General features: G+C 47.7%; 1 protein-coding gene across 1 annotated transcript; it reads left to right on the top strand.

Moving 5' to 3' along the window:
• The first annotated feature begins 7,275 nt into the window (after nucleotides 1–7,275).
• ARL8B (ADP ribosylation factor like GTPase 8B) lies at nucleotides 7,276–24,376 on the top strand. Its single transcript, XM_030227917.2, has 7 exons — nucleotides 7,276–7,538; nucleotides 16,020–16,100; nucleotides 16,671–16,744; nucleotides 17,157–17,250; nucleotides 17,850–17,917; nucleotides 18,144–18,214; nucleotides 19,586–24,376. Exons 1-7 carry the CDS (start codon nucleotides 7,416–7,418, stop codon nucleotides 19,633–19,635), a joined length of 561 nt encoding a protein of 186 aa, XP_030083777.1. The 5' UTR covers nucleotides 7,276–7,415; the 3' UTR covers nucleotides 19,636–24,376.
• Nucleotides 24,377–26,155: the final 1,779 nt, after the last annotated feature.

Here is a 26,155-nt window from a genome sequence, read left to right as displayed (position 1 = left end):
GCAGGAAGAACAAGGATGGCTGCAGTCTATTTTCAGATGATTTAGCCAAGGAGAAAATAACTGGCTGGCTGGAAGAGGAGCATTTGATAGGAAATAACCTTGAAGCACAACTCTGCCATGATGGTGTGAGGTGCCCAGCTCCCTGTGATGGCCCTGCTCCATGAAATGCCAGCAGGGAAGGTGGCTTCCAGAGGGGATGACAAAGGACAATACAGAGAAGCAGAGCACCCAAAATCCAGTGCAAGGGGGACTACAGAGTGGGCTGGGTGCTGCCTTCTGCTCCTGATTTCAGCACTGACACACATGAAGGTCCCCTGCTCAGTTCAGGACTCACACCAGGTGCTGAGGCAACAGGTTGTGTGTTTGGCTGGAGTGAGCACAGCTCAGCTGGCTGGGCTCGTGGGAGCCTCTTCGTACCTGTAGATTGTTCCTTCCTCCCCCCAAAAGGCAAAGGCACCAGCTGGGACTTGCCCCTCACAGCTGGAGCAGGGTGGATGCTCCTTCAGGACAAGGTGAGAGTGTGGTGACACCTGTGACACCTCTGGGGACAGCTCCCCAGAGATGCTCCTGCCAGGCAGGCTGGGGCTCACACAGGATTGGCTTTGCTGCTCCTGCTCTCCATCTCTTGGGAACTGCTGATAGCATCCCTCACTTTGGATTTATCCCGAAAAATAGAGAGGAAGATTTGCTGGACCCGGGGTGCCCATGTGCCAGGGGAGGGCAGGGTGTTGGCACTGCCAGGCCAGGGGCTGTGCTGAGCAGGGAGCTCAGCCAGAGGAGGGTGAGGCTGAGGATGAAGGCGAGGACACAGCTCCACGCTTCAGGGAAAGAGGACGGCTTTGCTGAGGCTGCATCCCCCTCTGCTGGAAAATCCAAGCAAAGGCAGCAGAGCCGCTGGTCAAGGAGAAAACTTGAGAGGAAAAGGGGAAATTAATGAGCAAGAAACACAAGTGGGGTCCGCTGGGACATCCAGCATCCAGTCTGGGCTCTACCGGGTTCATCCCGTGCCTGTCACAGTGAGAGGGCTCTTGCTGGGGACAAGCTGTGCAGAAACTGGGACACAGCACATTTGTGCCAGGCACAACCCCAGTTCCCCGTGTGGGAAGGGAAAGTGAGGCAGGGGCAGCACCCAGAGCCGTGGCTCAGGCTGGTCCTGGTGATGTGGCAGAGTCACAGCAGGCAGAGAATCCTGACTGGAACAAACAGAGTTGCACAGGCAGGCTGAGTGCTGTGCTGCTGGGTTCAGAGCTGCTCCATAGCCTGGGTAGTGCCCGGGGGCCACGGCTGATGGGCATGAGCTGCTAAAACACCTGGTGGGACTAAAGTACACCGGGTAGCCCGGACTGTGGGCACTGGGGTTTGTGGGGAGAGGGGCTGCAGCACTGTTTGGATATTGCTGGCAGCTGGGAGGGAGCTCCACCCCAAGGCAGAGGCTGCAGAAATGCCTGCCCTGGCCTGGCACCATGTGCGTGGTCCCCGGTGGGCAGCTCATGGCTCAGTCTAACCAAGAATTCCCTGCTGTGGCCTTCCCAAGGTGCTGCTCCCCCTGAATCTGCTCATACAGGTGTCTGTGCAGAGCTGGAGCCCAGGACTCTGTGCCCACCTTTCAGAGCCTCACTTGGAGGCTGTTTGTGCTTAGGCTGGAAGAATGGGTTTGTTTCCTTGTAGGTTCAAAATCTAAATTACAGAAAGGGTGAAATGCAGTGACTGGGCTGGCCGAGGCCCTGACTGTGCACTAAATCTGCAAGCGTGGGCCTGGCTTTTGTGCAGGGGGCTCTGCAAGTGCCAAGGTCACTGCTAATAAATCTGACTGGAGGACCAGGAGAATTTTATTTAACTTACTGCTAACAGCAGGCTCCTTTTGAAGTATCTTTTTTTCCCCCTGCTCCCTTCTGCTGATTCATGCTCCTGCTCCTTCAGCACGGGGAGATGCCAGCATTCCTAAAGGTCATCACTTGCATGCAGCAGCTCCTGCTGGGGAGTGTTTGCCAGCACCTCTGAAACCGAGATGCTGAAGCGAGTGCCATCATTTATATTTTCCCTGGCAGTGACAGACAGTTGCACAGCTTGCCAGCCACCAAGCTGCCACGTTTCCAGCCCGGGGGACTGCTGCAAGGTGAAGGAGGTGTGAGAAGAATGACGCCACCCAGTGAAGCTGCCACCAGATCACCTTGAGGTGAGGATTCTCACCTGGGCTCACCTGCAGGCAGTGCTCCTAGAGACACCTCAGTGTCTGAGCCTGCACCCTCTGACTGACACCCAGACCCTCCTGCAGGGCTGTGAGCCCGTGGCTCTGGGAAATGAGATCCTGCTGCTCACGTCAGGCTGCACGCAGGAGTCACGCTGCTGCCCTGGCTCCCTGGGGAAGCAGGGCTGGGCTGCCACCTCCTCCCTTCTCCTGCCCACTCTGCAGAGGGCTCACTGCTTTCCTGGGCTGCAGAAAGAGGCAGGATTTTATGGCATGCTGGCAGCGTGCAAACATCTCTGAGGAAATAAGTTCTGGTTTAATTTTCATGGTGTGTCTCGCTCTGCATGGCAAAGGAATACTTCTGCTTTAGCTCAAGCACTAACAGCACAACTGACACGTTTATTTTTTCAGGAAAGAAGTGAGGAAGGCACAGAGGAGTCCTTCCTTTGCCTCCTCAGGGTGTTTAGTGACTGTTTATGCTGTGGCAGCACCAAAATGCTGTATAAAATGACAGGAGCACAGTTACAGGCTGTGGCAGGCTTAGGAGCCAGTTATTAAATGTCCATCTCTTCAGAGGTGACCGCTGACCTTACCCTTTCCTTCCAGAGTCTGTAACGTAAGAAGACACATATCTGGTATCTGCTATCATCTGCCTGCGTTTCTTTTGATATTATTTTCAGTGAGCCTTGAAAGAGCAGAGCTGGAAAGAGCCCCCAGCTGCCTGCTGGCACTGCAGCGAGGCTCCTGTTTGTCCTCACAGCCCTCAGATTCCCCAGATCTGAGAGCTTCTCCCTCCCTCCACAAGGGAGAATCCTGACCTGGGGGTCACCCACAGTCTCTAAGACATTCTATAATATTTTTATATTATTACATTTTACATAGTTTATATTATCAAATTAAAATATTATCTATCTTATAATAATTTCAATATACTATATTATTGATATGATATATTTTAAATAAATATAAAATGTATTAATTTATAAATTATATCACTAATATTATAAATTATAAATTGTTTTATTGATAATATCTATTTATATAATATATAACTTATACTATTATATAATAGTATATTGTTTATATATAAATATTATATATTTATAAACATATAATTACACAAGATATTATATATTATAATATTTAATATATTGTGTAAGTGTATGTTTATAAATATATAATATTATAAACATGTATATATCTATATAGTATATAGTGTAATTACTTACATTATTATATTATATTATATTATATTATATGAGTATTATTTTATTATATTATATTAATTATATGTGTATATTATATATTTTATATTATATTATATTATATATTTTATATATTATATTATATTATATTATATATTATATAATATTCTATATTATATTCTATATTATACATTATATTATACATTATATTATACATTATATTATACATTATGATATGATATGATATGATATGATATGATATGATATGATATGATATGATATGATATGATATTATATTATATTATATTATTTTTGAATATTATATATATTAAGTATATACAATATAAATATATATATTATACAATTAAAATGTACATAATTTTCTGTTATAACATTTTATAACGCAGCTGAATCCCTGGGAGAAAAGCAGCACCCAAAGGAGCAGAGGGCAGTACCAGGGCATTGTGTCTGGCTCCTGAGAGCACGGACTGGAAGGAGCAGGAGAGCAGAAGCTCAGAGCAATACCGAGCTGTGTTTTGGCTGCAGCTCCTGGCGGGGCAGCAGGGGAGGGAGGGAGGTGCCACGCAGCAGGCTCTGTAACTCATCAAATCAATTAGCTCCTTTGTCTGCGGGAGGAGGCGTCAGCCAGAGACAAATTAAAGGAGCGGCCAGGAAGATATTCTGCTCTGAGAGGAGCTGTCCTATTTTCTCACACTAATGACAGGCTCTGAAATCTGTGCACAACTTAGCTCGTTATTAGAACTAATTGGTGCCAGGCATTCCATCCTCTCTGATAGGCCTAACCATGGCGATGAAATTTTCGGAGTTAATGAACCAGAGAATGGATTAAGAACTTCCAAAGTGCAGTTCATATCTCAGCTTAATTGGAAGGAGTATATTAGTTGGCTTTTTTTTATGGATACAAAGGAAAGCCGTGTTTTGGGGTGGAAAAGCACAGGCACAAATGCCTTCCCTGACACCGGGGAGCTGGGAATTCCTAATTTCCATGTGGCAGAGCTGTGGCATTTGAAGCAGTGCCTTCCCCAGCCCTGGGAGCCTGAGGAGGGATGGAAATGGGATTTATTCTCTGCGTGCAATGGGGTTTATTCCTCCTGTTAAATGGGATTTATTCCTCCTGTGCAAGGCCCTGTGAGCAGGGACCAATTAGTGCAGATCTCCCCAGGCCAGGGAGCCGTGGGCAGAGCAAGGGCTGGGCTGGGCTGGGCATCCTCCTGATGAGATCCATGTCCCCAACACCATGCCCCAGTGTGGTGTTGTGAGGTTCTCAGGACGAGGGGAGAGATGAGAATTTGACTCTATGTTCTCAGACGGCTGATTTATTATCATATCATATCAATCATATATCATATCAATCATATATCCTATCAATCATATATCCTATCAATCATATATCCTATCAATCATATATCATATCATCATATATCCTATCATCATATATCCTATCATCATATATCCTATCATCATATATCATATCATCATATATCATATCATCATATATCATATCATCATTATATCCTAAAACTATACTAAAGAAAGAGAAAGGATACATCAGAAGGCTACAAAGGAATGAATAAGAGAGTTCGACTCAGCTGGCTGTGATTGGCCATTAATTAAAACCAATTCACATGTTTGGATAAACCATCTCCAGACTACATTCTAGAAAAACAAAACATGGAGAAGCTGAGGCTTCTCATCTTCCCAAGGGAAAAAATTCTCTGAAAAAAATTATCAAAGAAGTTTTTCAGGAAATATCACAGTGCACTGTTTGGTGTTTTTATACCAATCCCATTCTAATTGTTGTTTTACACCTCTTTTACACTGTTCTGAAGAGTAGATTTGTGACACCCATTTTTTCTGGCTCAGAAATTTTTCTTTTATTTTTTTTTTTTCTGTGTGATTTAGAACTTTTCCTTCTGCCAGCAGTGGAGAAGGAGAATCCTCTGCAGGGGTCCCGTGCACGTGTGTATGTTTCTGTATGTAACCTGTGGTTCATTTCCAGGCAGCCCAACCCATTCTTAATGTGTTTTCTTAGCTCTTTAATATTTGTAAAATAATTTGAGAGCCATTGCAGCCAGGTGCACAACAGTAGGTCTTTTCCAACCTACTGACAACCAACAAATCCTGCTTAACATCCATTAATAACCCCTAATTTGAGCCATGAAAGTTTTACTGCAACATCATAAGAAATCCTGAGGAAAAAGATTGTGCTTCAGGGGAACAGAAAATATTCCTCTGCCATCCTGTAGGTTCCTTGTGATTTTTTTTCTGCCATATCTCCATTTGTTCCTGCCTGGCCTCACAGTGCACGAGCCACTGTGTAACTCCCCAGAGAGCCGGAGCCACAAAATTTGTGAGTTTGGGCTTGCTTTGACTGGGAATTAAAAAAAAACCCAGTTACAGCGACCAGAACCCTGGTAAATCACCCAAAAAGTCCATGCAATGCGTGCCACTCCTTCAACTGCACTCGGAAGTGCTTCCTGCTGGAAACTAAAGTGACCTCAATAAGTTGTGATAAATGCACCTAATGGAGTGGTTTGGTCAGTGTTATCTACTTAAATGCTATTTTTCTACTCCTAGTTTATTTGGGTCAAGCAGAAAGTCAGTTTACCAAAGTCCATGCAAAAGGCAGGAACTTCTGGAAAACATCTGGTTATGTGAGGGTAACTGGGAATAAGGAGGTGAAGTGGGCTGTCCCTTTGGTTTTGGAAGTTATGTGAGCACACAAAAGGTTTTGTGTTTCACTTTCTTCAAACATACTTGGGCCAACTGGAGACATTGCAGCTGATGTTTTTTAAATTTTATTCCTCTGCAAGCTGGGATTGGATTTGTGGGTGGCCCTGAAGGGCTCTCACAGCACCACAGGGATGGCACAGGGTTGGGAGGGTTGACACCTTCACCCCATCCCCACCGTGGCAAGCAAGGACGAGAGAACACCGACGGAATCTGTGCCAGGGGACGCTCAGGTTTGACTTCAAGAGGAATTTCTTCATGGAAAGGGTGGTCAGGGGTTGGAAGGGGCTGCCCAGAGCGGTGGAGGAGCCCCCATCCCTGGAGGTGTCCGAGGAATGACTGGACATGGTGACAAGGTCTGGGTGACAAGGTGGTGTTGGACTCGATGAGCTTGGGGGTCTTCCCCAACCTAATGGAGCCCGTGGTGGAGAGGGCAGGGCAGGGGTCAGGGGTGTCACCACCGCCCACCCTGCTCCATGGCGGGCTTGGGGTGACACAGCCCTGCTCACCACACCCAACATGGCGGCTCAGGGTGGGTGTCACTCCTCACCATCCCCAACATGGCGGCTCAGGGTGGGTGTCACTCCTCACCACACCCAACATGGCAGGATTAGGGGTGTTACTCCTCACCACCCCCAACATGGCGGCTCAGGGTGGGTGTCACTCCTCACCACACCCAACATGGCGGCTCAGGGTGGGTGTCACTCCTCACCACCCCCAACATGGCGGCTCAGGGTGGGTGTCACTCCTCACCACACCCAACATGGCGGCTCAGGGTGGGTGTCACTCCTCACCACCCCCAACATGGCGGCTCAGGGTGGGTGTCACTCCTCACCACACCCAACATGGCGGCTCAGGGTGGGTGTCACTCCTCCCCACCCCCAACATGGCGGCTCGGGGGGGTGTCACTCCTCACCACACCCAACATGGCGGCTCAGGGTGGGTGTCACTCCTCACCACACCCAACATGGCGGCCTCGCCGCGGGTCCTCCGGCCGCCAGGGGGCGCTGCGAGGCGGGGCGGGGCCGGCGGGGCCGGGTGACCGCGGCGTCACGTGAGAGCGGCGGGGGGAGCCGGGCCCGGACGAGCGCGGGTGTCCCGGAGCGGCCGAGAGCAGCGCCCGGCACAGCCCAGCGCGGCTCGGCACGGCACAGCCCGGCACAGCCCGGCCCGCAGCGTCCCGGCCCGCCGGAGCCATCGCCCGGCCCAACCCGCAGCGCCCCCGGCCCGGCCCGCAGCGCCCCCGGCCCGCCCGCCCGCCCGCCGCCACGATGCTGGCGCTGCTGTCCCGGCTGCTCGACTGGTTCCGCTCGCTCTTCTGGAAGGAGGAGATGGAGCTGACCCTGGTGGGGCTGCAGTACTCTGGCAAGACCACCTTCGTCAACGTCATCGCGGTGAGCGGGGCGCCGGGCGGGGGCTGGCGGCGGCCTGAGTCCGGCCCGGGGCCGCGGGGATGGAGCGGGGCCGCGCCGGGCCAGGCCGCGGGGATGGAGCCGGGCCGGGCCGGGCCGGGGGGAGCAGCCTGTGAGCCCTCGCTGGGGGGATGGCTGAGCCTCGGGGGCTGCCGTGCCTCCCTAAACCTTTGTGGCTAATGAGACCCGCGGGGACACCGATCGCACAGCAGGGCTCGGCCTACAGCGGGCTCTGAAGGCGCCTTCCAGTCAGGGTGTCGGTGTGGCGGGGCTCTGTTAGCAGATGTAGAGATAACATTGTGTGTCTTAAGCTGCCGCCTCCCTTTGATTGCTTTTCGGTAGTCCTAAATCATTTAAGTGTCAGCACCCACTCACGGTTCTCCTCACAAGTATTTGCTTATCGATTGCTGGAACCCATATCAAATAATCTCCTTTCTCTTAAGGTACAACTTAGCTAAGAAGTGCAGCTCACAAGCGCAAGCCCATCAGCAGCAAACTGCTGCACTGGGGCCTGCTGATCTGGTGATGTGCCTGGAGCAGGTAAAGGAAGGGTGTGGGAATACTCCTACACGAAGCTGTTCCATTGTTGAACGAGATAAAGAGTGGCTTTGCCTAAATGGCGTGTTCAGCTTCATCAGTGTCCTGCTCTGCTGATGTATGGGATGGAAAACATTCCAGGAGACAAGCTGGACTTTGGGAGCTCCTGAAATGGGCAGCCAGGGTGTCTTTTGGTTTTTCAGGGAGTGTGAGTGACCTGAGTGCAGTGCACCTAGAATAAAAACGTTGATAGCTCCAGCTTTAGAGTGAGCCCACCTTCAGCTTGTCTCTTGGGTTTTGAGGCTGTGTCCTTAGCACCTTGGAATACTTGTAAGAATGTATTTATTTAAGTGCCAGTTGAATGAGTTAGTGGCTGGGAAAAGGACTTTCATTCTCTTGCAGTTATGCATCATCCTTGCACACTGACAAACATCCTGGCAAACCATAACCAAGCCCTCGTGTAGCTCAGGTGTGAGCACTCAGTGGGCTCCTGATGATCATGGAAAATGGGTTACTTCATGAAAGGTAACTTCTCTGACTAGCTGTCAGCTAAAAGTTTCTGGAGTAACCCAGGAATTCCAGGAACCTTTTCTTTCACAGTCTGCCAATACATCTTGGCTTGGATTTGTGGAAATGAAGCTCTGAGATTGTTGTTCAGCCTCAGTCTGTGGCTGCTGAGCTGGTACTGCTTGGAGTGTTTCTGCAGCTGGGGGCTCTTGGCAGGCTTTTCATGCTCTGGAGTCCTCCTGGTGATGGCACTTGACAAAAAAATGCTTTGCTTCCGTATAGTAGCAGCAGCAGCAGCACGAGTTTGGGGAGTAACCTGTGAAGCTCACTGCAGGTATGTGCAGCAGTCAGAGCTGTAGTAGCTGCATATCAGAGTCCATCTAAGTTGTCTCCAGTGGGAGAAGTTTCCCTAAGTAAAGCTGGAGTCTGTTTCCAACCTCCTCTGCGGGGGTTGAATCTTGCAAGGTTTCAACCACATGTTAGGATCACACCCAGGCGTTTATCTGAGTGAGTGCCATTCAGGGAGCCTTGCAAAACCCCGGGCAAGGAGGAAGCTGCTGAGCATGCTGACACAGCCTCCTTAGCTGGTTTAGTTTGGAAGCATCAGGTCACATTTCTGAGGTTTTTAATTAGGAAATCTGGTGAGTCTTTACACAAAAAAAAACCAGAGGGAAAGGGTTTGCCCAAAGGTCTGTATTATTGGTTTAAACAAAATAATGGCATAAGCTTCAGTTACCAGTGCAAAATCATTTTTTAGAGCAGTGCAGTCCATGGCATGCAGAGCTGTTTTCTTATTTGCTTCCTTGACTGACTTTAGTTCAGAGTCTGCATTTGGGAATGAGTGCAGGAAAAGAACAAGTGCTCTCTGCAGGCCAGTTAATGGTTTGGGTGGATGAGGCTGTTGGGATTCCTCAAAACTGAAATGAAAGGAATGACACAGCAAGATGTCCTGTAGGACAGCTCTGAAGGCTGGAGTGCACACCAGAGCTCGGTGTGGCTTAGAAGGTTGTGTGCTGCCTAACAAAGGGCTGCTGCCAGTCTGCCAACAGTGAGTTTAATCCAGTATAAATGTCTAATGTAATCTCTGCCCATCAGATCAGGCATATGGAACTAGAGGGAAAACTCAACCAGTTACACAGGGAAGCTGGTACAAGGCCTGACTGCTGCTGAAGTGGACAGGCCACGAGGGGCAGACAATCCAGTTCTAGAATAATCCTTTTCTAGATTGGTGGCAGGTTTTGATCACATTTATTCCTCAGGTGTAAACAAACACTTGATTTGTAATCAGGCTAACCAAGGGCCTGGAAAGAGGACAAGAGGGAATGGATTTGAACTGAGAGATGGAGAGTTTAGATTAGATATTAGGGATAAATCCTTCCCGGTGGGGGTGGGCAGGCCCTGGCACAGGTGCCCAGAGCAGCTGGGGCTGCCCCTGGATCCCTGGCAGTGCCCAAGGGCAGCTTGGACAGGGCTTGGAGCAGCCTCCATTAGTGGAAGGTGTCCCTGCCATGGCAGAGGTGGCACTGGATAGGCTTGAATGTCCCTTCCAACCCAAACCCTCCTGTGTTGAGTTTGATTAGGAGGTTTAAAACCCAACATTAGCAGTGAAATCTCGTTAGAGCTGGATTCAGCTAATGCAGCTTCTGCTTTTCTAAGGCTCTGCATTAGTCACTGTCTCTAATTAGATATTAAGCATAAGTTTTCCATGTGTGTGAGTAAACTTGCTCACAAGGGAGGATATCATTTCTTCCTGGTCCTAATTTCCCTAATGTGGATGGCCTGTGGCTCTTATTCAGAGAAACTGCATGTCATCCCGGGATCGCATCTGGAATTGTCAGCTCCTGAGCCGAGCCCTGGAAATGCCCATTATTTACAGCCTCTGCAGGATCTTGTGGTGTTTGCAGCTCGTGGCCATTCCCACCTTCCCTCAGCCTGGCAGCTGGAGCTGGGAGCCGTGGCTGTGCTGCTGTGGGGAGCATGAGGAGCTGCTGGGGCCGTGTGAGGCCACTGAAACACGACTCAAGTAAGCTGAGCCTGCCCACAGCCCCGCAGGTGTGCTGCAGGGGAACAACAGGGCACCCCTGCAGCCTCCACAGCCCATTGCATGGAAGTGTGGCATGGCCTGGGGTTTCTGTAGAAGTTTGCCTGACGCCTGGTAGGTTGATCCTTGATCCAGGTGTTTGGCACTGAAGCTCATTAGCCTGATGCTCAGTGAGCAGAGATCTGGAGGAGTGGGAGAAGCTGGACTTTTCTGATACAGTTATTAGGTTCAAGAACTAAACTCAATCTGTTTGTGGTGACACGGTAAATAAGGTCCCTCTTTAGGATTTGTGTCAGAGCCTGAATTAGTGTGGTTGGTTTTTTAACTCTGGAATATCTGGCAAGTGTTGGAATGAGACTGTGGTTTCTAGAGAGAGGCAATTCCTGAAGTGCCTCTCAACGAAAGATTCGTTTGGCCAGCTGGGAGCTGCAACTTCCTTCTGTTCTCATGACTGTTAGAAGTAACTTTGACTTGAAGAAGTCACACCAGAGAAGTGCAGAAAAATATTGCTCTAAAGAGCTTCACTGCTGTTTTAATGCCTTTTGAACTACCCAGGTAGGCCATAAATCCCGTGTGTTGTCACTTCATACACACTGGCTAAGGGAGAAGGCTGATAAAATTTGAAGTGTTTCTTAATGGCAGAAGTCTCTTGAAATGCATTGCATCACTTCATTAGCTAATAAAGCTCCTAGGAGGTGACTCAGACCCTTTCTTTGAGGCCTTGCTTGCTGTACCCTGGATGGGCTAAAACAGGTGACTGAAATCAGAATCTCTTTTTTCCATCTTGGTCCTGAGTTCCTGTAGAGCACTTTGTAAGCAGTGGCAGAGCTTTAAGTGGTATCATCTGGATAAGGACACTTTTCTTGACTATCAGAAACATGAAATGTCCTGAGCTCTTTACATGACTGCCTTCTAGACAGACATATGCCTTCTTTATGGTAGATATTTGCTAAGCAGTCCACGTCCTTTTAAATACTCAATTAAACTCAGGGCTGCGGAAATAAAAGTGCCTTTTCTTGTCATATACCACTGTTTTGGTTTCTGCAGGAATCATTCCTGGAAGGGCTGTTGGGAAGCCTTCCAGGGATTGAAGTTTCTAATCTGGAGTTCAGGCTTCTGATCATGATCACAAGTGGCTGGAACACTGAAGTATTTCTTAGGAAGGAAGCTGGACTGTAGAAAGTTGATTTGTCCATTTATGAGGCACTGCTTGGTTGAGGCTATGAGTGTTGCAGAGGAGGCTTAGTGTAGGGGTAGCTTGATATAATGCTAAAATTGCACTGCTTTTAAAATCTTTTTTTTAAGAAGACATTTTGGAGACATGCAGCATTTTTTCTTAGTGTGAAAAGAAAGAAATTTTTAGGGATGAGCAGCAGGGTTTAGTGTAATATTCTGGTTCAGGTGGATTGGGAGTGTCCTGGCTGGATTCCATACTCCAATGGTGTTGTCTCCTAGTTGGTTAAACTTGTTTGTGATCTCATCTAGCTGGATGAAAAGTATTATGATTAAAGATAAAGCAATATTTGCTGCGTGATAACAAAACCTGTGTGAAGAAATTGGTCCCATAACAGTAGTGAATCATGTCAGCTTTATGAGATGCAAACTAAAGGCTGCCCTGACCTTCTCTGATGATACAAAGAATGTCCTTGTGCAGGCTGTGGAATCAGAATCAAGCTGCTTAGGGGGCTGACAGTCCCTAGAGCTGTCCAAGGCCAGGCTGGACAGGACTTGGAGCAATCTGGGGTAGTGGAAGGTGCCCCTGCCCATGGCAGGGGGTGGAACTGGATGGGCTTTGAGGTTCATCCCAATTGAAACCACTCCACTATTTCATAACTCCCTGGAATTTGAGTTTCTGGTTGTAGCTTATGGTTTTGGTGAGGCAGATGAAGAAATCCAAATGTGTGTTGTTTGGTTTATGGTTTGACTCAAGACAACTGGAAATGGTAGGTTTAATAAGGTTGTTGTAATATTAATTGAATTATAAAACAGACTAAACTTGCATCCTTTGTACACTTCTGGAATGTCAGGGGATGGCAAGTTAAACACTTGTCCTAAGTTTTCCTCTGGGAAATGAGCTGTACCTGTAGCTGGCTTGTTCAGAAATGCTGCAGTCTGTGATTTAATGCTGCCACTGATACCCGGTGAGCTGAACCCAAACTGATCCATGGAATAAAGTCCCTTAGTTCAGTCTGGATGTAGTTTTGCTGCTCTGAATAATCCTTATCCAGCATAAGTACTCATCAGGGTAAGTGGGTTCACGCTGCACTAAAATCTCATGTTTGGGTTCTCCAGGAGCTTTGAAGGGAGCATCCCTTAAGCCAGGAGGCTGAAGGATTAGTCCTGGGGGTTCTTTGTGCATGTGGCCTCTGAAATCGGCTCTGTTTAGTCTCCCTGGCCCTCATCTCCCACAGGCTTGGAGTTAACTTTGTTTGGTGACCTTCGGTTTGTGCTGATGCTCTGTGACCTCGGGGCTGAGGCTTCCAGCAGAATCCCTGCTGGGACAGCTCTGCCCTTCCAGGAGCCCTGCAGGGAGCTCAGGGTCTGCCTGCTGGGGTGGGCTCCAGTGCTGAAAACAAGGCTGCTGTCCTTGATGAGTGTTTGAGCAGTGCTGCTGTGTGTGACAACAGCCAAAGGCTTTCCCATGGGAAATTGAAAATATTGCTGTGCATATCAAACTTGTTTTAAAGCTGGTGTTTCAGGAGAAAGCATCTTATTGTGAGCACACAGTGATAGCACCCAGTACTCTGCTCTGGGAGGGAAGGCTGATTCAAACCAAGTGACTGCTAGTAAAAGTATGTTCCTTTTGTGCTGCTCTTCAGAGTAGCTTTTGCATATGAATACTCTAAGTTGAAGCGGAATTCCTGGCTTTTTTCCTCTGAGGAGGTAGTAAACAAAAGCCCTCCAAATTCTGAGCGTAGAGAACAGTTTCTGGGCCAAGGCAGTTGAATATGGTAGCAGAATCCATCAAAGGAGATCACTGTCTGCTGCTAAAATCCTTTACAATCGTTTTAACCAATTTTTGACCTGTCTTAAAAGAGAAGGGGACTTCCAATGGGTTCAGTGAGCAGAGGAACACCCACACTCACGTCAGGGAAGGTCTTTCAAATGAAGACCTGAGCCGACCCATATGTTTATGTCAGCTCTGGATCGTCCCTCTGCAAAGCAGAGAACAGGCAGCTGAAACTCAACTGAGCGACTGCAGTTTTAAGGGTTTGAGGTTTTAAGCAAGTTAAAACAAGTTTGGGGATGTGCAGCGTGGGTAGTGAACACTTGGGAAGGAATCAGATGCAGCAGCATTCTTTTCTGAAGATTCTGTAAAAGTTTCCCTGTGGTGGGTCACAGTAATTTCAACATTACATTAAAGATGTGGCAAATGAAGTGCTGCTCCAATCTGCAGGAATCTGTGTCCTGAAAGAGCAGTGGGAGAACATGAAATGGGTACTGCAATTAGTGGGATGAGTGGCACAGTGAGTGCTGCAAGGGAGGGCTGTAAACTCCTCACAGGGATGGGCAGGGAGTGTTTGGGCAGCCTAGCGCCTGATGGAGGGTCACGATAAGGTGGTTTATGGGTAGGAATCAGGGGGAAGGCCAACAAGGCACATATCCTGGTGGGAGTCTCTTCTAGACCACCCAGCCCAGGATGAAGAGGCACCAAAAACCTCCTTAAGCTGCTGGGAGAAGTCTCACTGTGGCTAGGCCTTGTTCTCATAGGGCACCTCAGCTTCCCACATGTCTGCTGGAAATAAACGCAGCAGGGAGGTGCTGAGTCCAGGAGGTTCCTGGAATGTGTGTTCCTATTGATAAGAACAGCTCTCGAGAGAAGGATCTGGAAGGATCTGAGTGGGAATAGTTGGCAGCATCTGGGATAAGGCTCAGCAGCACAGAGATGGAGGCTCAGGGAGTGCTTGGGAGACGCTGGGATAGGAGCTGTGGGTGTGGGGTGTGACTGTGGAGGCAGGAATGTGGAGGCAGGAATGCTGTGGTGCTTGAGCAACTGGCAAGTGACCCTTCAGAGGCAAGATTGGTTTGAGGAGCTGAACTGAGCTGCCCCAGGCGTGGCAGCAGAGCTGACCATGGGCTTGGAGCTGTGCTGGTTGCTCTGGCTGCAATGGGCAGCTCAGGCCCTGGCATTTCGGGCAGGAATGGGCAGCTCCTGGACTGGCATTCCCACTGAGCATCCACCCTGCCGCGTTAGAAGGGGTAGAGTGGCTTCTGAAGCAATGCTGCAGGGTCTGACCCAAGCTCCTCATGCAGCCCTGGTCCTGCTGGCCACACTGTTCCTGATACAAGCCAGGAGCTGTTGCCCTTCATGGCCACCTGGTCAGGTTTAGTTGCTCCTTGCAGCCTGTGGGCAGTCAGGCCCTAATTCTGGGGTGGTGTGTCTGGTTCAGAGATCCCAAAAGGCTTTGAACCCCAGGGAACTTCTCTGGCCAGTGTCAGGGGAGAGATGCAGACTGTGCTGCTGTGATACCAAACCCTAATTAAACAACCAAATGCTTTGGGATCAACCCTAATTTTCCCAAATGTGCTTGACTGTCTGGTTCTATTACACATAATGGATGTAGTGAGCTTCATAATGGCCACTGTGGCTGATTCACCTTCTGCCAAACAGCCAAGGGAGAAATCTGTAGTAGTGTTGAAAACTCTTGTTACGGCTGCAGGAGATAGTTGGGAACTTGGCTCTCAAGCTGCTGCAGATGGAAGCGTTACAGACAGTAAAACATCTGCCACTGGAGAAGCTCTCCAGTGCAGTGCTGTTTGCAGCAGCTCTGTCCCAGTTGGGAGTGATGCTGGAAACAAGCTCGCATCCTCTGGAGCTGCATTCGCCATTGCTGCCCATGTTGGACACTGGCCTGGCAGGAAGCTGACCTGGCAGGTCCTTCCACTTTGCAGCCTTTAACACTGCTCAGGAGTCACCCCATACCTGTGGGCTGGAGGCTTCCTCCACAAGAGTGATTTGTTGCTGCAAAGGCTGGCCAGAGAGCAGCTTGCATCAGAGGGAGCCCTTCTGGATATTTCTAGCTCCCAGGTAACTGGGAGATCCCGATGGGCTGGCCTTGGCTCCAGCAGAAGCAGGTGAATGGCTCCTTCCTCCCCTTGCCCTGGCTGTCCATCTGTTAAGCTGTGCAAAGCTCTTTCCCAGGTGACTTTGCTCCCTGGCTGCCTCAAGGCTTGAAAAACGATTGCAGTACTTGTAAGAAACGATTTCTCTGACTTCACACAAGCTCCAGTACACATGGATTTAACATTCACGACTTCTTGGCCGTAAAACCTTCAGCTGGGAGGTGAATGGTTAGGAAAAGCTTGTGATATTTTACTATCTAAACCGGTTGTGTCAGATAAGCACTAAATTTAACTTTGTCTTTTCTGTTTTCCAGTCAGGTCAATTCAGTGAAGATATGATTCCTACTGTGGGCTTCAACATGAGGAAAGTTACAAAGGGTAATGTTACAATAAAGGTATGTTGCCATTGTTGGCTGTTTTCTTTAGGTTCTAGTTTGAAATTTACATGTTTGCTCTGTTTTGCTTCCAGCCTTGAGGCAAATATAGAACACTGAAGAGGCTCAGCTAAATGTGTCGAGTAGCTTAAGAAGACATTTATGTTTATTTATGGAGCTTCTGAAATGAGAATCTGTGTGTGATTCCCAGGTTCATGGACTAGTTAAAGCACTGTTGTGATAATGCTGTCTGGCTTAGATCTGAACGTTGAGATGTTGCTTTCCTGCTCATCAGTTTGCTTAAGGGAAGGTTTTAAAAGTGAATACATTGTGTTTTCTTGTGTAGCTCAGTATGTAACCTTCACACACGGGATGTTGTTACATCTGGTGCAAGGTGCTCCAGTTTGCACCTCCTGCTGCTGGGCCCTAAGCTGTGAGCAGCTGTGCAAGGGATTATTCCTGGTTTAGATGGGAGGGGTCAAGCAGCTGCTTAAGGAGAAAGGAAAGACTGTAGTGATTTCTTGTCTTATCTTTGCCTGACATGTTCAAACACAGTGCATGGCTAAATTGTCTCTCTCCCCTTGCCTTAAGATTTGGGATATAGGAGGGCAGCCCCGATTCCGGAGCATGTGGGAGCGATATTGCAGAGGAGTTAATGCTATTGTGTAAGTGTCCTTCCTTCAGCTCTGCTTCCTTCACACGGGCTTCTCTTCTCTGGGAGCCTCCCTAACACTGCATGCCTCACTCTGTAGTTCTCCTTGTGATTCTGAACCTGCACTGCAACCACACTGACCTTCAGGGCTGACTGATTTCAGGGCTCAGGATGGGTTATTTTATCAGGGTCTGATCTGGAGTACTAACTCCTCCCTGTCTGAACTGGGTGGCAGTGCTAACTCAAAGCATCTTCCTTCTGCTCTGGTTTTAGAGAATTTTTTTAAAGAACTAAATTCTTTGCTCCGAAGTCCTAGCTTTGTTGAAAGCCTTGTTGAATGTGCCCAAACCTGGCAGTGTAAAGAAAAGAGTGATGTTTCTGCAGGAGCTCAGTGTCACTGACCTAACCTGAAATTCTTTTTAAAGCTACATGGTAGATGCTGCAGATCGTGACAAAATAGAAGCCTCTCGGAATGAGCTGCACAATCTTCTAGACAAGCCCCAGTTACAAGGAATCCCTGTAAGTAACATCACCTTAAACACCTTTAAATGTCTCTGAGGAATGTGCATCACTTGAGCAATTCTGAAGTCTGCCTTGAGCTCTGAATTATAAAGCCCAACCTTACTGGTCAGTATAAGCATGGACAGTGCCTGCCCCCAGTGCCTTAAACCAGTTTTTGACCTTCAGTGGTCTTATTTCACTCAGTGCTCACAAAACATCATAAATACAATTGAAGCAGTAGTTTAGAGGATTCCACAGTATGAGTTTGTGCTATTGACTAAAGGTTAACCACAGTGTAGTACAGAAGTGTAGAATAAGTTGGGGAATCTCAATTATTGTGCTGCAAGTGTTCTGAGATTTATCAGCTGATGTCTTCTCTTGCTTGCTCTTTGCACAGAACAGTTTATTTGTACCCCCTCTTTCCCTGTGACTAGGTCAGTCTTCTTTCTTGATCTGGTTTAACTGTGAATATCTCATTCCATTAGATTTAATAGGCAGATGTGCACTGCTCATGAGACTTCCTTGAAGTTTGTTGCTTTTCTAGTTTTGGTTGGGGTTTTTGTCTGATTGGGGTTTTTTTAAGCAAAGCCACAACCATTTCCTTCTCTGGATTTCAGGTTCTAGTACTTGGAAATAAGAGAGACCTTCCTAATGCTTTGGATGAGAAACAGCTAATTGAAAAGATGTAAGTCTAACCCTTGCTAAGAAACATTTCTCTTCCTCAATAAATTCATGTACATAGCTTTATTAGATCAGGAAGCTCGCATTTATGAGTGGAAAACCCAGCAACAGCAGGTAACTGAATATTGTACAGATCCAGTTGTCTGGGGAAGGGGAAGAGGAGCAGCTCAGATTGTCAGTAAGAGCCTTGTGTCAGTGAAATGTGTGCTGACATGTTCTCTCTTTCCTAGGAATCTTGCTGCTATTCAGGACAGAGAAATCTGCTGCTACTCAATTTCTTGCAAAGAGAAAGATAATATAGGTAATTATTAACCCAAAACACTGAGAATTATGAAGTGCTGTCAGATGATGGACTGGGGGGATTTTCAGTTCTTAAACAAACTGCCTGTCTTCAGGAAACAAGGAACAAATCAAAGCCCAGTGTGTGAGTGCATGGGTTAAATTCAGTATAACTCCTGATGGCAGTGAGGAAGCCTGACTGGTGTTAAAGTTTTAGGGGTGTACTTACCAAAAATTCCAGTCCCTGTGAAATCTGCTCCTTTCTTCAGTCACTTTGCAGGAAAGAGCTGACTAGTCCATTGGCTTGGCCTGAATGATTTTATACTTCTGTCAGGTCACCTCTGCCTCACTTGGTCAGGATGCCAAGTACTCACAGCAAGTTTTTCCTCAAGTTTATTCCCCAAGATTATTTCCCTTGAAATAATCACCTTCCCTTGCTGTGTTATCAGAGCAGTTTGTGCTGTGGCATCTGCCAGTCCCCTGCAGCCAAACAGTGCCTTTTTCTGTCACAGACATCGTATGCTTCAGAACTTGAGGAGTTCAAAGCAGAAACCATGTCCTGTAATCTCTGGTGTTTGCCATAAGCTTTGTGAGTAAACTGAGTCACCTCAGCTGAGTGAAAACAGAATTTAACAACACTTTCCACCCTTTTCCTGATGCCTTTCATGGCTGCCATGAGATTAACACTGGTGCATTGCCAGGGTAACAGGAGTTTGCTGATGAGGAGACTGCAGGGTGATGCTCCCAGGAGAAACTCTAAAGGAGACCAGGACGGCTTTGTAGGGGAAAAAAGCTTCTTTCTAGGAAAACTGAATAGTCTGTGGAGCAGTTGTGGCTTCCAAGAAGCCCCTGTCACCTTTGCATCAGTTAAATGTTCAGACATGCTGGATGGAAGCAGAGACTCCCTTCTGTGGAGATCCACTCAAGGCTTAACACAAGGGAAAGGCAGGGCCTTTCTCTTCCTTAGCAGAGCCTCTTCCAGGCAGGGAGGAGCATGGTGCCTTGTACCACAGGGCTAAACCAGCTTTGTTCTCATCAGAGGAGGAGCTGCAGGCTGGCTGAATAGAGCAGTGCTGATCTAAAACTAATTATTGGAGCCACAGTGAAGTGTGCCATGAAGGAATATCTTTTTCCTAGAAATGGACTGAACTGAGGAACCAGGATGTGTGGGGCAATGCCTGTCATTGTTACCTAAAGGATGCTGAGCAGTTAGAGGATCAAAGCACGGACAGCAAACATCCAGAAAATCATAGTGTTCATCTGCCCTGGGCCATCCTCTAGGGAAGGGCTGGGATATTCCTGTCCTGTGTTTGGGACACTGGAATACCAGAGCCTTGGCACTTGTGCCAATACAGACACTTGAATGTGGAACTTCTCTTCTCTCTCCCTGTAGATATCACGCTTCAGTGGCTTATTCAGCATTCAAAATCTAGAAGAAGCTGAAATCTTCCTGGAATCTCCAGTACCAGTTGGCCATAATCTCAATTGTCCACTTCCCTCCATAATGAGATACTACCCAAAAATCCTGTATCAAGAATCTGCCTTTTCACGGTTCATTTCTCATGTGCACTGCTGAAGACTTGTATTCCTATTCTGTCACAAAACAACTAGAGTTGTCATGATAAAGTCAGCACAAATATTTATTTTACAACCATCTGTGGTGGGAGGGTTGTGGGGGGGCTTTTTAAAGAAATATCTCTACCATGTTAACTACGATGGTACACTCTGTTCTGGTTTTTCAGGGCCAGGTTTTTATATGATTTTCAGCAAGTGTTTTATTTCTAGTGTTTAGTGGCTTGAAGATGCTGATGCTTGACAGCATTAAGATTCTGTAAGATGCCACATACAGTAGTTAGAAAACATTTAAGCGTGAATTGTGGGATACTGATTGATCTCACAGATGCATGTGATGTGTGTATGTAAGCAGAGAAATGGAAACTGTTTGCAGAGGGGAGCACAAGGCATAGATCAGCATCACTAATCTACAGCTGAGATCCTGTCACTTGAAAAAGAAAACTCTCGTGATGAATTAGGAAAGTCATCTGTTTAAAATCATTCTGTTGCTTCTGTTTAACATTTATGTGGGGAATGGGAATGGACTGTTCTGTCAAACTTTCAAAAATCGGAGTATTCCAGCATGAAAACAAATCACTAGGAACATCAGGCTGTGTTCAAATACATTTTTCTATCTCCAGATACTCGTGGTCTCTCTCTGAAACCAGAACATGCATTCTGAGCATCTGCATGACACCCAAATTACTGATGCTCTTGTATCGAGGCAGTTGTTGACCTTTAGCACAATCTGTGTGTACTAGTCAGTGTCTCTCCTGCTCCTGGAATGGCTGGGCACAGTTTCACCTGGTGCTATGGAATACCTGGGCTATTGTGACAACTCTAGACCCGCCTGCTTTCTCGATGTAACCATGTGCAAAGCCTGTCAGATGCAATGAAATGTTTTGCTGTGTCAAAGCACAAGAGAGCCAATGAATTGATCCTGTCTCTTGACTAGCTCCTGCAGCTTAGGGAAGTGTGTATAAACTCAAGACTGTAATGTTTCTGTAGCTTTACTTTCTCAGTGACTTCAGCATTTTTAAAGGGACAGCCTTGTTAAGACTGGTTCGTTCATCCAGCAGTGTCAGTGTAGCTACTCGTGTGTGCAGATCCATGGTGCAGCTGCTTGTGTTGCCTCACACTGTGTGTGACTCCTCACCTCACGTGGTTTGCATCCCTGGGAGCCCCGGGCTGGAGCAGCCTTGTCCCCTCCGTTCTGAGAGCCAGTGTTAATGCAGACTGCCATGGCCTTACTGTCCTGTCCCAGCTCTGGCACTGCTGCACCGACACTACACGCTGCCTGCCTTCAGTCTGAAGTTACATTTTAACTTTCTGTCCCCTTTCAGTTCTCTGAAGCATGGTTTCACTTAATCCATACTCTGGTGCTGTAGAGGAGAGGGTGTATTAACTTGCTACTGTAGTCCCGAGTTCACCAGAACTGCTACAGTTACTTTTATTTAGCAAACTTGCTTGTGCCTATCATAAGGAAGCTAAACTAGAATGTGTGAATCTTTGTGGGGGACCAGGTCACTGTTTAGTTAACTGGCCTATAGCTAAACTTAATGTGTTTGGTGTTTATCTACTTCACTGCTTCCAGCGTTTATGGCATCCAAACACTACCAATTGTTAACCTGTGCATTACTCTCTGCATGTGAACAACTTATACAATTACTGAACTTTGTAAATACGTGATTTTTTTTTATTTAGGTGGATGCATATGTTGGTTTACTGCTCTTCAGCTTTATTCAATAAACTTATGTTTTGAGGGTTGTATTGACACTTAACTGCCTGACTTGAGTTGATGTGGCTGAAATAATGGAAAAACACAATGGGATGTCTGTCTCCTCTGCCAAAGATTCCAGTGGGGGAAGAAGGATTGGTAAATACCTGAGCTGATTTATATTCTGTGGTTCAACTATTCCAGTGAAATGCTCACAAAACTACCTTTGAGGCCTGGGGCTTGCTCACCTTACCTGAGCAAGCTCAGAGAGTCAGTCTGAGCAGATTGCAGGGCTTTTTTATGTGTGTGAAAAGCACTGGTCAGCTGTAGAGTCTGCAGTAGGGGCAGCCTTCTGGAGCTCTGTTTTCAGGAGAGAAATGCATGTGTCTGCAAGCTTGGTTCTTGTGTCGAGCCTAGAGAAAAACCTTTGTTTTTCTACACAAGTGTCAGATCTTGCAGTGCCTGATCATTCACTGCCAATTAAAGAAGGATTCTTATCTCAGTAGAAAGTGAGGCTTTTGTTGACTGAGGTCTTGAACAAATTCTTTGCTGTGATTTTAATCCGAAGTTTCACTGACTGTTCTTCCCAAAGGTTTTTGTTGCATTAATTTCTCTTAGGACACTGAATTATTAATAGGAGTGTCAGTCAGCATCTTCCAATTAATGGTAAGAAATTGGATGTCTTGTTTCAGGCTTGTCTCCATATAAGCTTTCAAACTTACTGAGCTGTGTCTGGTTAGTTTTTAGTCCTGAGTGCAGGTCTTGGAGCATCCTTCATGTGTAACTCAGCTGAGGGAAAGACTAGTGACCTGTTAAATATCCTGTGCATATTTCTTTGGGAATTTCCTGCATGCAAAACCAGCTCCCTGCAGTTCATAGTCAAAGTAAAATGTCTCCAGACACAAATCTGAAAACAGTGTTAGTGCACTAAGCCTTGTTGGCCTGGTTGGTGTGATAGCAGCACCAATCATTCAGTAAATCAGCTGTGGTATGAACTGGCCCACAGCTCTCTGCTTGATGTGGTATCTCAGTAGCACTTTCTGTTTCTAGGTGTAAGTAGCGGGGAGAGACACAGGAACCCCCAGGATGTGTGTGCTCTAACAGGTACATTTGCAATACTCCCCAAATGCCCCCAGCTGGGTTTCACAGCTGTTGTGGTGCTGCTCTGCCAGATGCCCTTGGTTACTGCTGTGGCAGGAAGGAGCCCTCAGAGTGGCTGCACTTGTTCTGGTTCTGGGCTTGAGTAACTTGCCAGGTACCTTTTCTTTGAAAAGGGAAATGGAGGAATTGTTTCCTTCTCAACACCTTCTCAGCCTTGGACTGAAACCAGTACTCATCTGGCACTTTATGTCCGAGGTTAAATCTCTACTGGCCTGATAAAGGTGTGGAGCCCAGCACAGGCATTAGCAGTGGTGTTTGCTGAACTTGGGTGCTGCTGCTGTGCTCTAGAAATGTAATCTCACCGTGATTTCTTGTCTCAGGCTCTGTAGTGAGCATGGACAGTAAAAAGAGGCTGATTAAATTTCCCATTCTCTTCACAAAAGTTGCTTTTGGGGATGCATTTTAGTTTCATATATTATTGCATTTGACATCAATATAGTCATACTTGTGTCACATAGTCCTGAAACTCCCCTGATGCAGGTCTTGACTCTTGGCAGGTTAAGAGAAGCAGCTCTTGTGAAAAGCCAGACACTGAGTGTGGTGGTGAATACCTGGAAGCTGGACAGCAGTGCTGCCTCTGTGACCTGCTGGGGTGTGGGCACTGTGTGCTGTCCTGGGGTTTAAATCAGCTCTCAGTCCTTGCTGGTGGCTCTGTTCAGTGCAAGTGCTCCTGGAGCAGCAGAGATGAGATGAGGAAGGGTTGTGCTTGCCCCCACAGCTCTGCTGCAGGACAGTTTCCTTGGAGTGTCCCTGTCCTCCCAGCTCCAGTGTGGGTGGTGCTTCCTTAGAGTGCAGTTACAGAGCAGGGGAGTTCCCATCACCCAGGGACAGCTGAGGGCTGGGCAGCTGCACAGAGCAGCTCTCTCCCACCACTTGGCAACAGGAAAGATGCACAAATGTGGAGCTGTTCCATCATCTGTGGAACCAATAATCCAGTTCCTCAATGATTTATGTTTTCTCTTTGTATCTTGATGGAAACAAGTTGGAAAGATTTTGGGTGCTGACATATCAAACTGCATAGTCTTCACTTTCTGGTAGAAGTAAAGGCCAAAGAAAATGCCTTAAACAGTCTGTCTGTTGAATCTAGGAGTGTTGTGCAGGGATCTGTAATAACCTGAGGTATGGCTTAGCAGGATTATCAAGCTTTGAACTCCCTGAGGTTTCCTTTGTCATTTGTGGCTGTGCAGTGGCACGTCCTGGTTTGCTTTGTGCAGGAACCGTGCTCCCCCGCATGCCCACACTGCTCCCCTGCCTTGCTCCTGCCCTGACCCTGACAGTGTGGATCCCAAAAAGGGCTGCAGAACAGGACATTTAGCTGCAACTCGAAGCTGACACTGACAGTGAATCGTGTTAAAAGAGAAATGATGTGTGAGTGCTTGAGCTTCAGGGCTTTAGTTCCCAAAATGTGAGTGCAGAACTTGTCTCACCAGAGCATGACCCTTGAGAGAGGGCTCTGCTGCTTTAGGGCTGCAGCTGCTGCATGTTCAGCGTGTCTTGGTGAGACAGGGTTTCTCTTACGTGTCACTCCAATGGCAAACACAGAATGGCACTCACAGGGGCTTTGCACATACTCTGTAAAAGAAGTGAAATACTTGATGTTTTTATTTCCCTCCCAGTGGAAGGTGGGTAAGTAGACCTTTGTGCCAGGATTAGTGCCTTTTAATTATGACATGACAGGTTTTATTCTGTTAAAGGCAACATGTATCATTGTGATAATTTTGAAGTGCTTCAATAAAGTGTTGTTGAAAACCACTTTTTTGCATATTCATCTGTAGTAGGATAGCTGATTTATTGTTGTTAGAACTGTCTAAGACCCCTCATTACCTAATTTAAATTTAAATGCATAACTTTATCTGGAGAATGACTGTAAACCTTGTGCTCAGTGGGGGCAACTTTGAAAGGCCAGGCTGTGAAATTCCCATTCCTGATTATTTTTGTTCTGGTGCTGGAAGCATTGGTTGGTCTCATCTGTGTTACTCTCTGAACAGACCCATCGGGTTGAAGTTCCTGAACCATATTATTCAACAAACAGAGCAGATTTGTCAGTAGAGGAAGAAAAAATTGTGGTGTGTGAAATTTAAAGCTGAACTTGGTTTTCTCAAGAGTAAGTAAACTCTTAAGGTGCTTTTGTGTAATTGTGTTAATTTGGGGTGGTGTCGATACTTCAGTCTTTGCAGCAAGAAGGAATTTTCCTCTTTTTAGAATCAATCATGAAGTCCCTTCTTGGTTTGGATAACATTTAAAAGATCCATGAATTCTGCAGACTGAGGAAGGGAACTGAAAGATTGTCCAGGCTAGAGGATTTTACCCAAAGTCAGCATCTAGAACTCTGGATGGACCACTGAGTTGTGATACTTGGTTTGGATTTATTCATCCTACTGTTCCTGTTGCAATCATTGGAAAACAAAGACCTGACTTCTGCACTACTCTCAAATACAGGCTGAAGACAGATCATTATTGTCTGCTTGTCTGTCTGTGCATAATAGTCCTTTATTTTTTTTCTTGTGCAGGCATTTTTCACGTTCTGTTCCGTTTCCTTTAACAAACCAGGCACTTGGTAAAAGGATGCAGCACCAGTGTGGAAGGGCAGCTCAGCTCAGTGACAAGTGACCAGTTCACAGCCAGTGACTTGGATGCTGTTGAGGTTGCTGGGGTAGCTCAGAGCTGGGTTTCCTCTTTACCTCTCCCAGCTGTAGCTTCTTTCTGTTCTTTTGCTTATCTTCACGAGGTTTGGTTTTACCAGTGCTGCCGGAGTGTGTTCACTCACATCCACATCCACACCTGGCATTTGTCAGCTCTTTTTCTGCAGCGCTGTCCCCGAGCCCGTGCCCACAAATGCTGCGGTCACACCCGGTGCTCTGCTCACCACGTATTGTCCAGTCACTGCTGGCACTGCGGGATGGAAGTCCCTGTGTCCATCTCCTCCAGGATCCTGGCCCGGGAGCGTGGCTTGGCTTCCTGCCACCGCAGCTCCGGGGAACGCGGCTCCTGCCCTGCCGCGCTCTGTGCTCCCGGGCCGGGCTGCAGGAGCCGCGGCTCACCACTGTCACCGAATGCGGGAACCAGAGAGGCTCGAACAGCCCTCCCAGCCTAGGGAGTGCCAGCTGTGCCCGGTGCCCACCTTGGTCCCGGCCCAGAGCTCTGAGTGCCACCTCCGGGAATTCCTGGGACACCTCCAGGGATGGGCACTCCAGAGCTCCCTGGCCAGTGCCAAAGCCTACGCATCCTTTCCGTGGAGGAATTCCTGCTGCTCCCGGGGCCTTTCCAGGAGCGCTGGGGCGCGGCAGTGACCGCAGGGCAGGGCAGGGTCCAGGGCCCGGCCCTGTCCGGGGAGGCCGCGCCGCTGGCCGGCCCCGCCTTGACTCTGCGCCGGGCGGAGCCGCGGCCGCGAGCCGTGCCACGACAGCCCCGCGCCGCCCCACCCCTTTAACGCCGCCGGGCGGTGCCTTTGAGTGACACACCGCGCGCCCAATGGTCGGAGGCCGCTCCCTCCTCCGTGCCGGCTTGACCAATAGCAGCGCCGCGCGGGCG

This window comes from Serinus canaria, chromosome 12, assembly GCF_022539315.1.
Source record: "Serinus canaria isolate serCan28SL12 chromosome 12, serCan2020, whole genome shotgun sequence".
In the NCBI taxonomy this organism is placed as follows: domain Eukaryota; kingdom Metazoa; phylum Chordata; class Aves; order Passeriformes; family Fringillidae; genus Serinus; species Serinus canaria.
This window is presented reverse-complemented; position numbering and strand designations above follow the sequence as displayed.

Coding starts and splice junctions, on each gene's coding strand:
- ARL8B (XM_030227917.2), top strand. CDS start 7,416: ATGCTGGCGCTGCTGTCCCGGCTGCTCGACTGGTTCCGCTCGCTCTTC. Junction 7,539..16,019: donor CCTTCGTCAACGTCATCGCG/GTGAGCGGGGCG, acceptor TCTGTTTTCCAG/TCAGGTCAATTCAGTGAAGA. Junction 17,251..17,849: donor CCCAGTTACAAGGAATCCCT/GTAAGTAACATC, acceptor TCTGGATTTCAG/GTTCTAGTACTTGGAAATAA.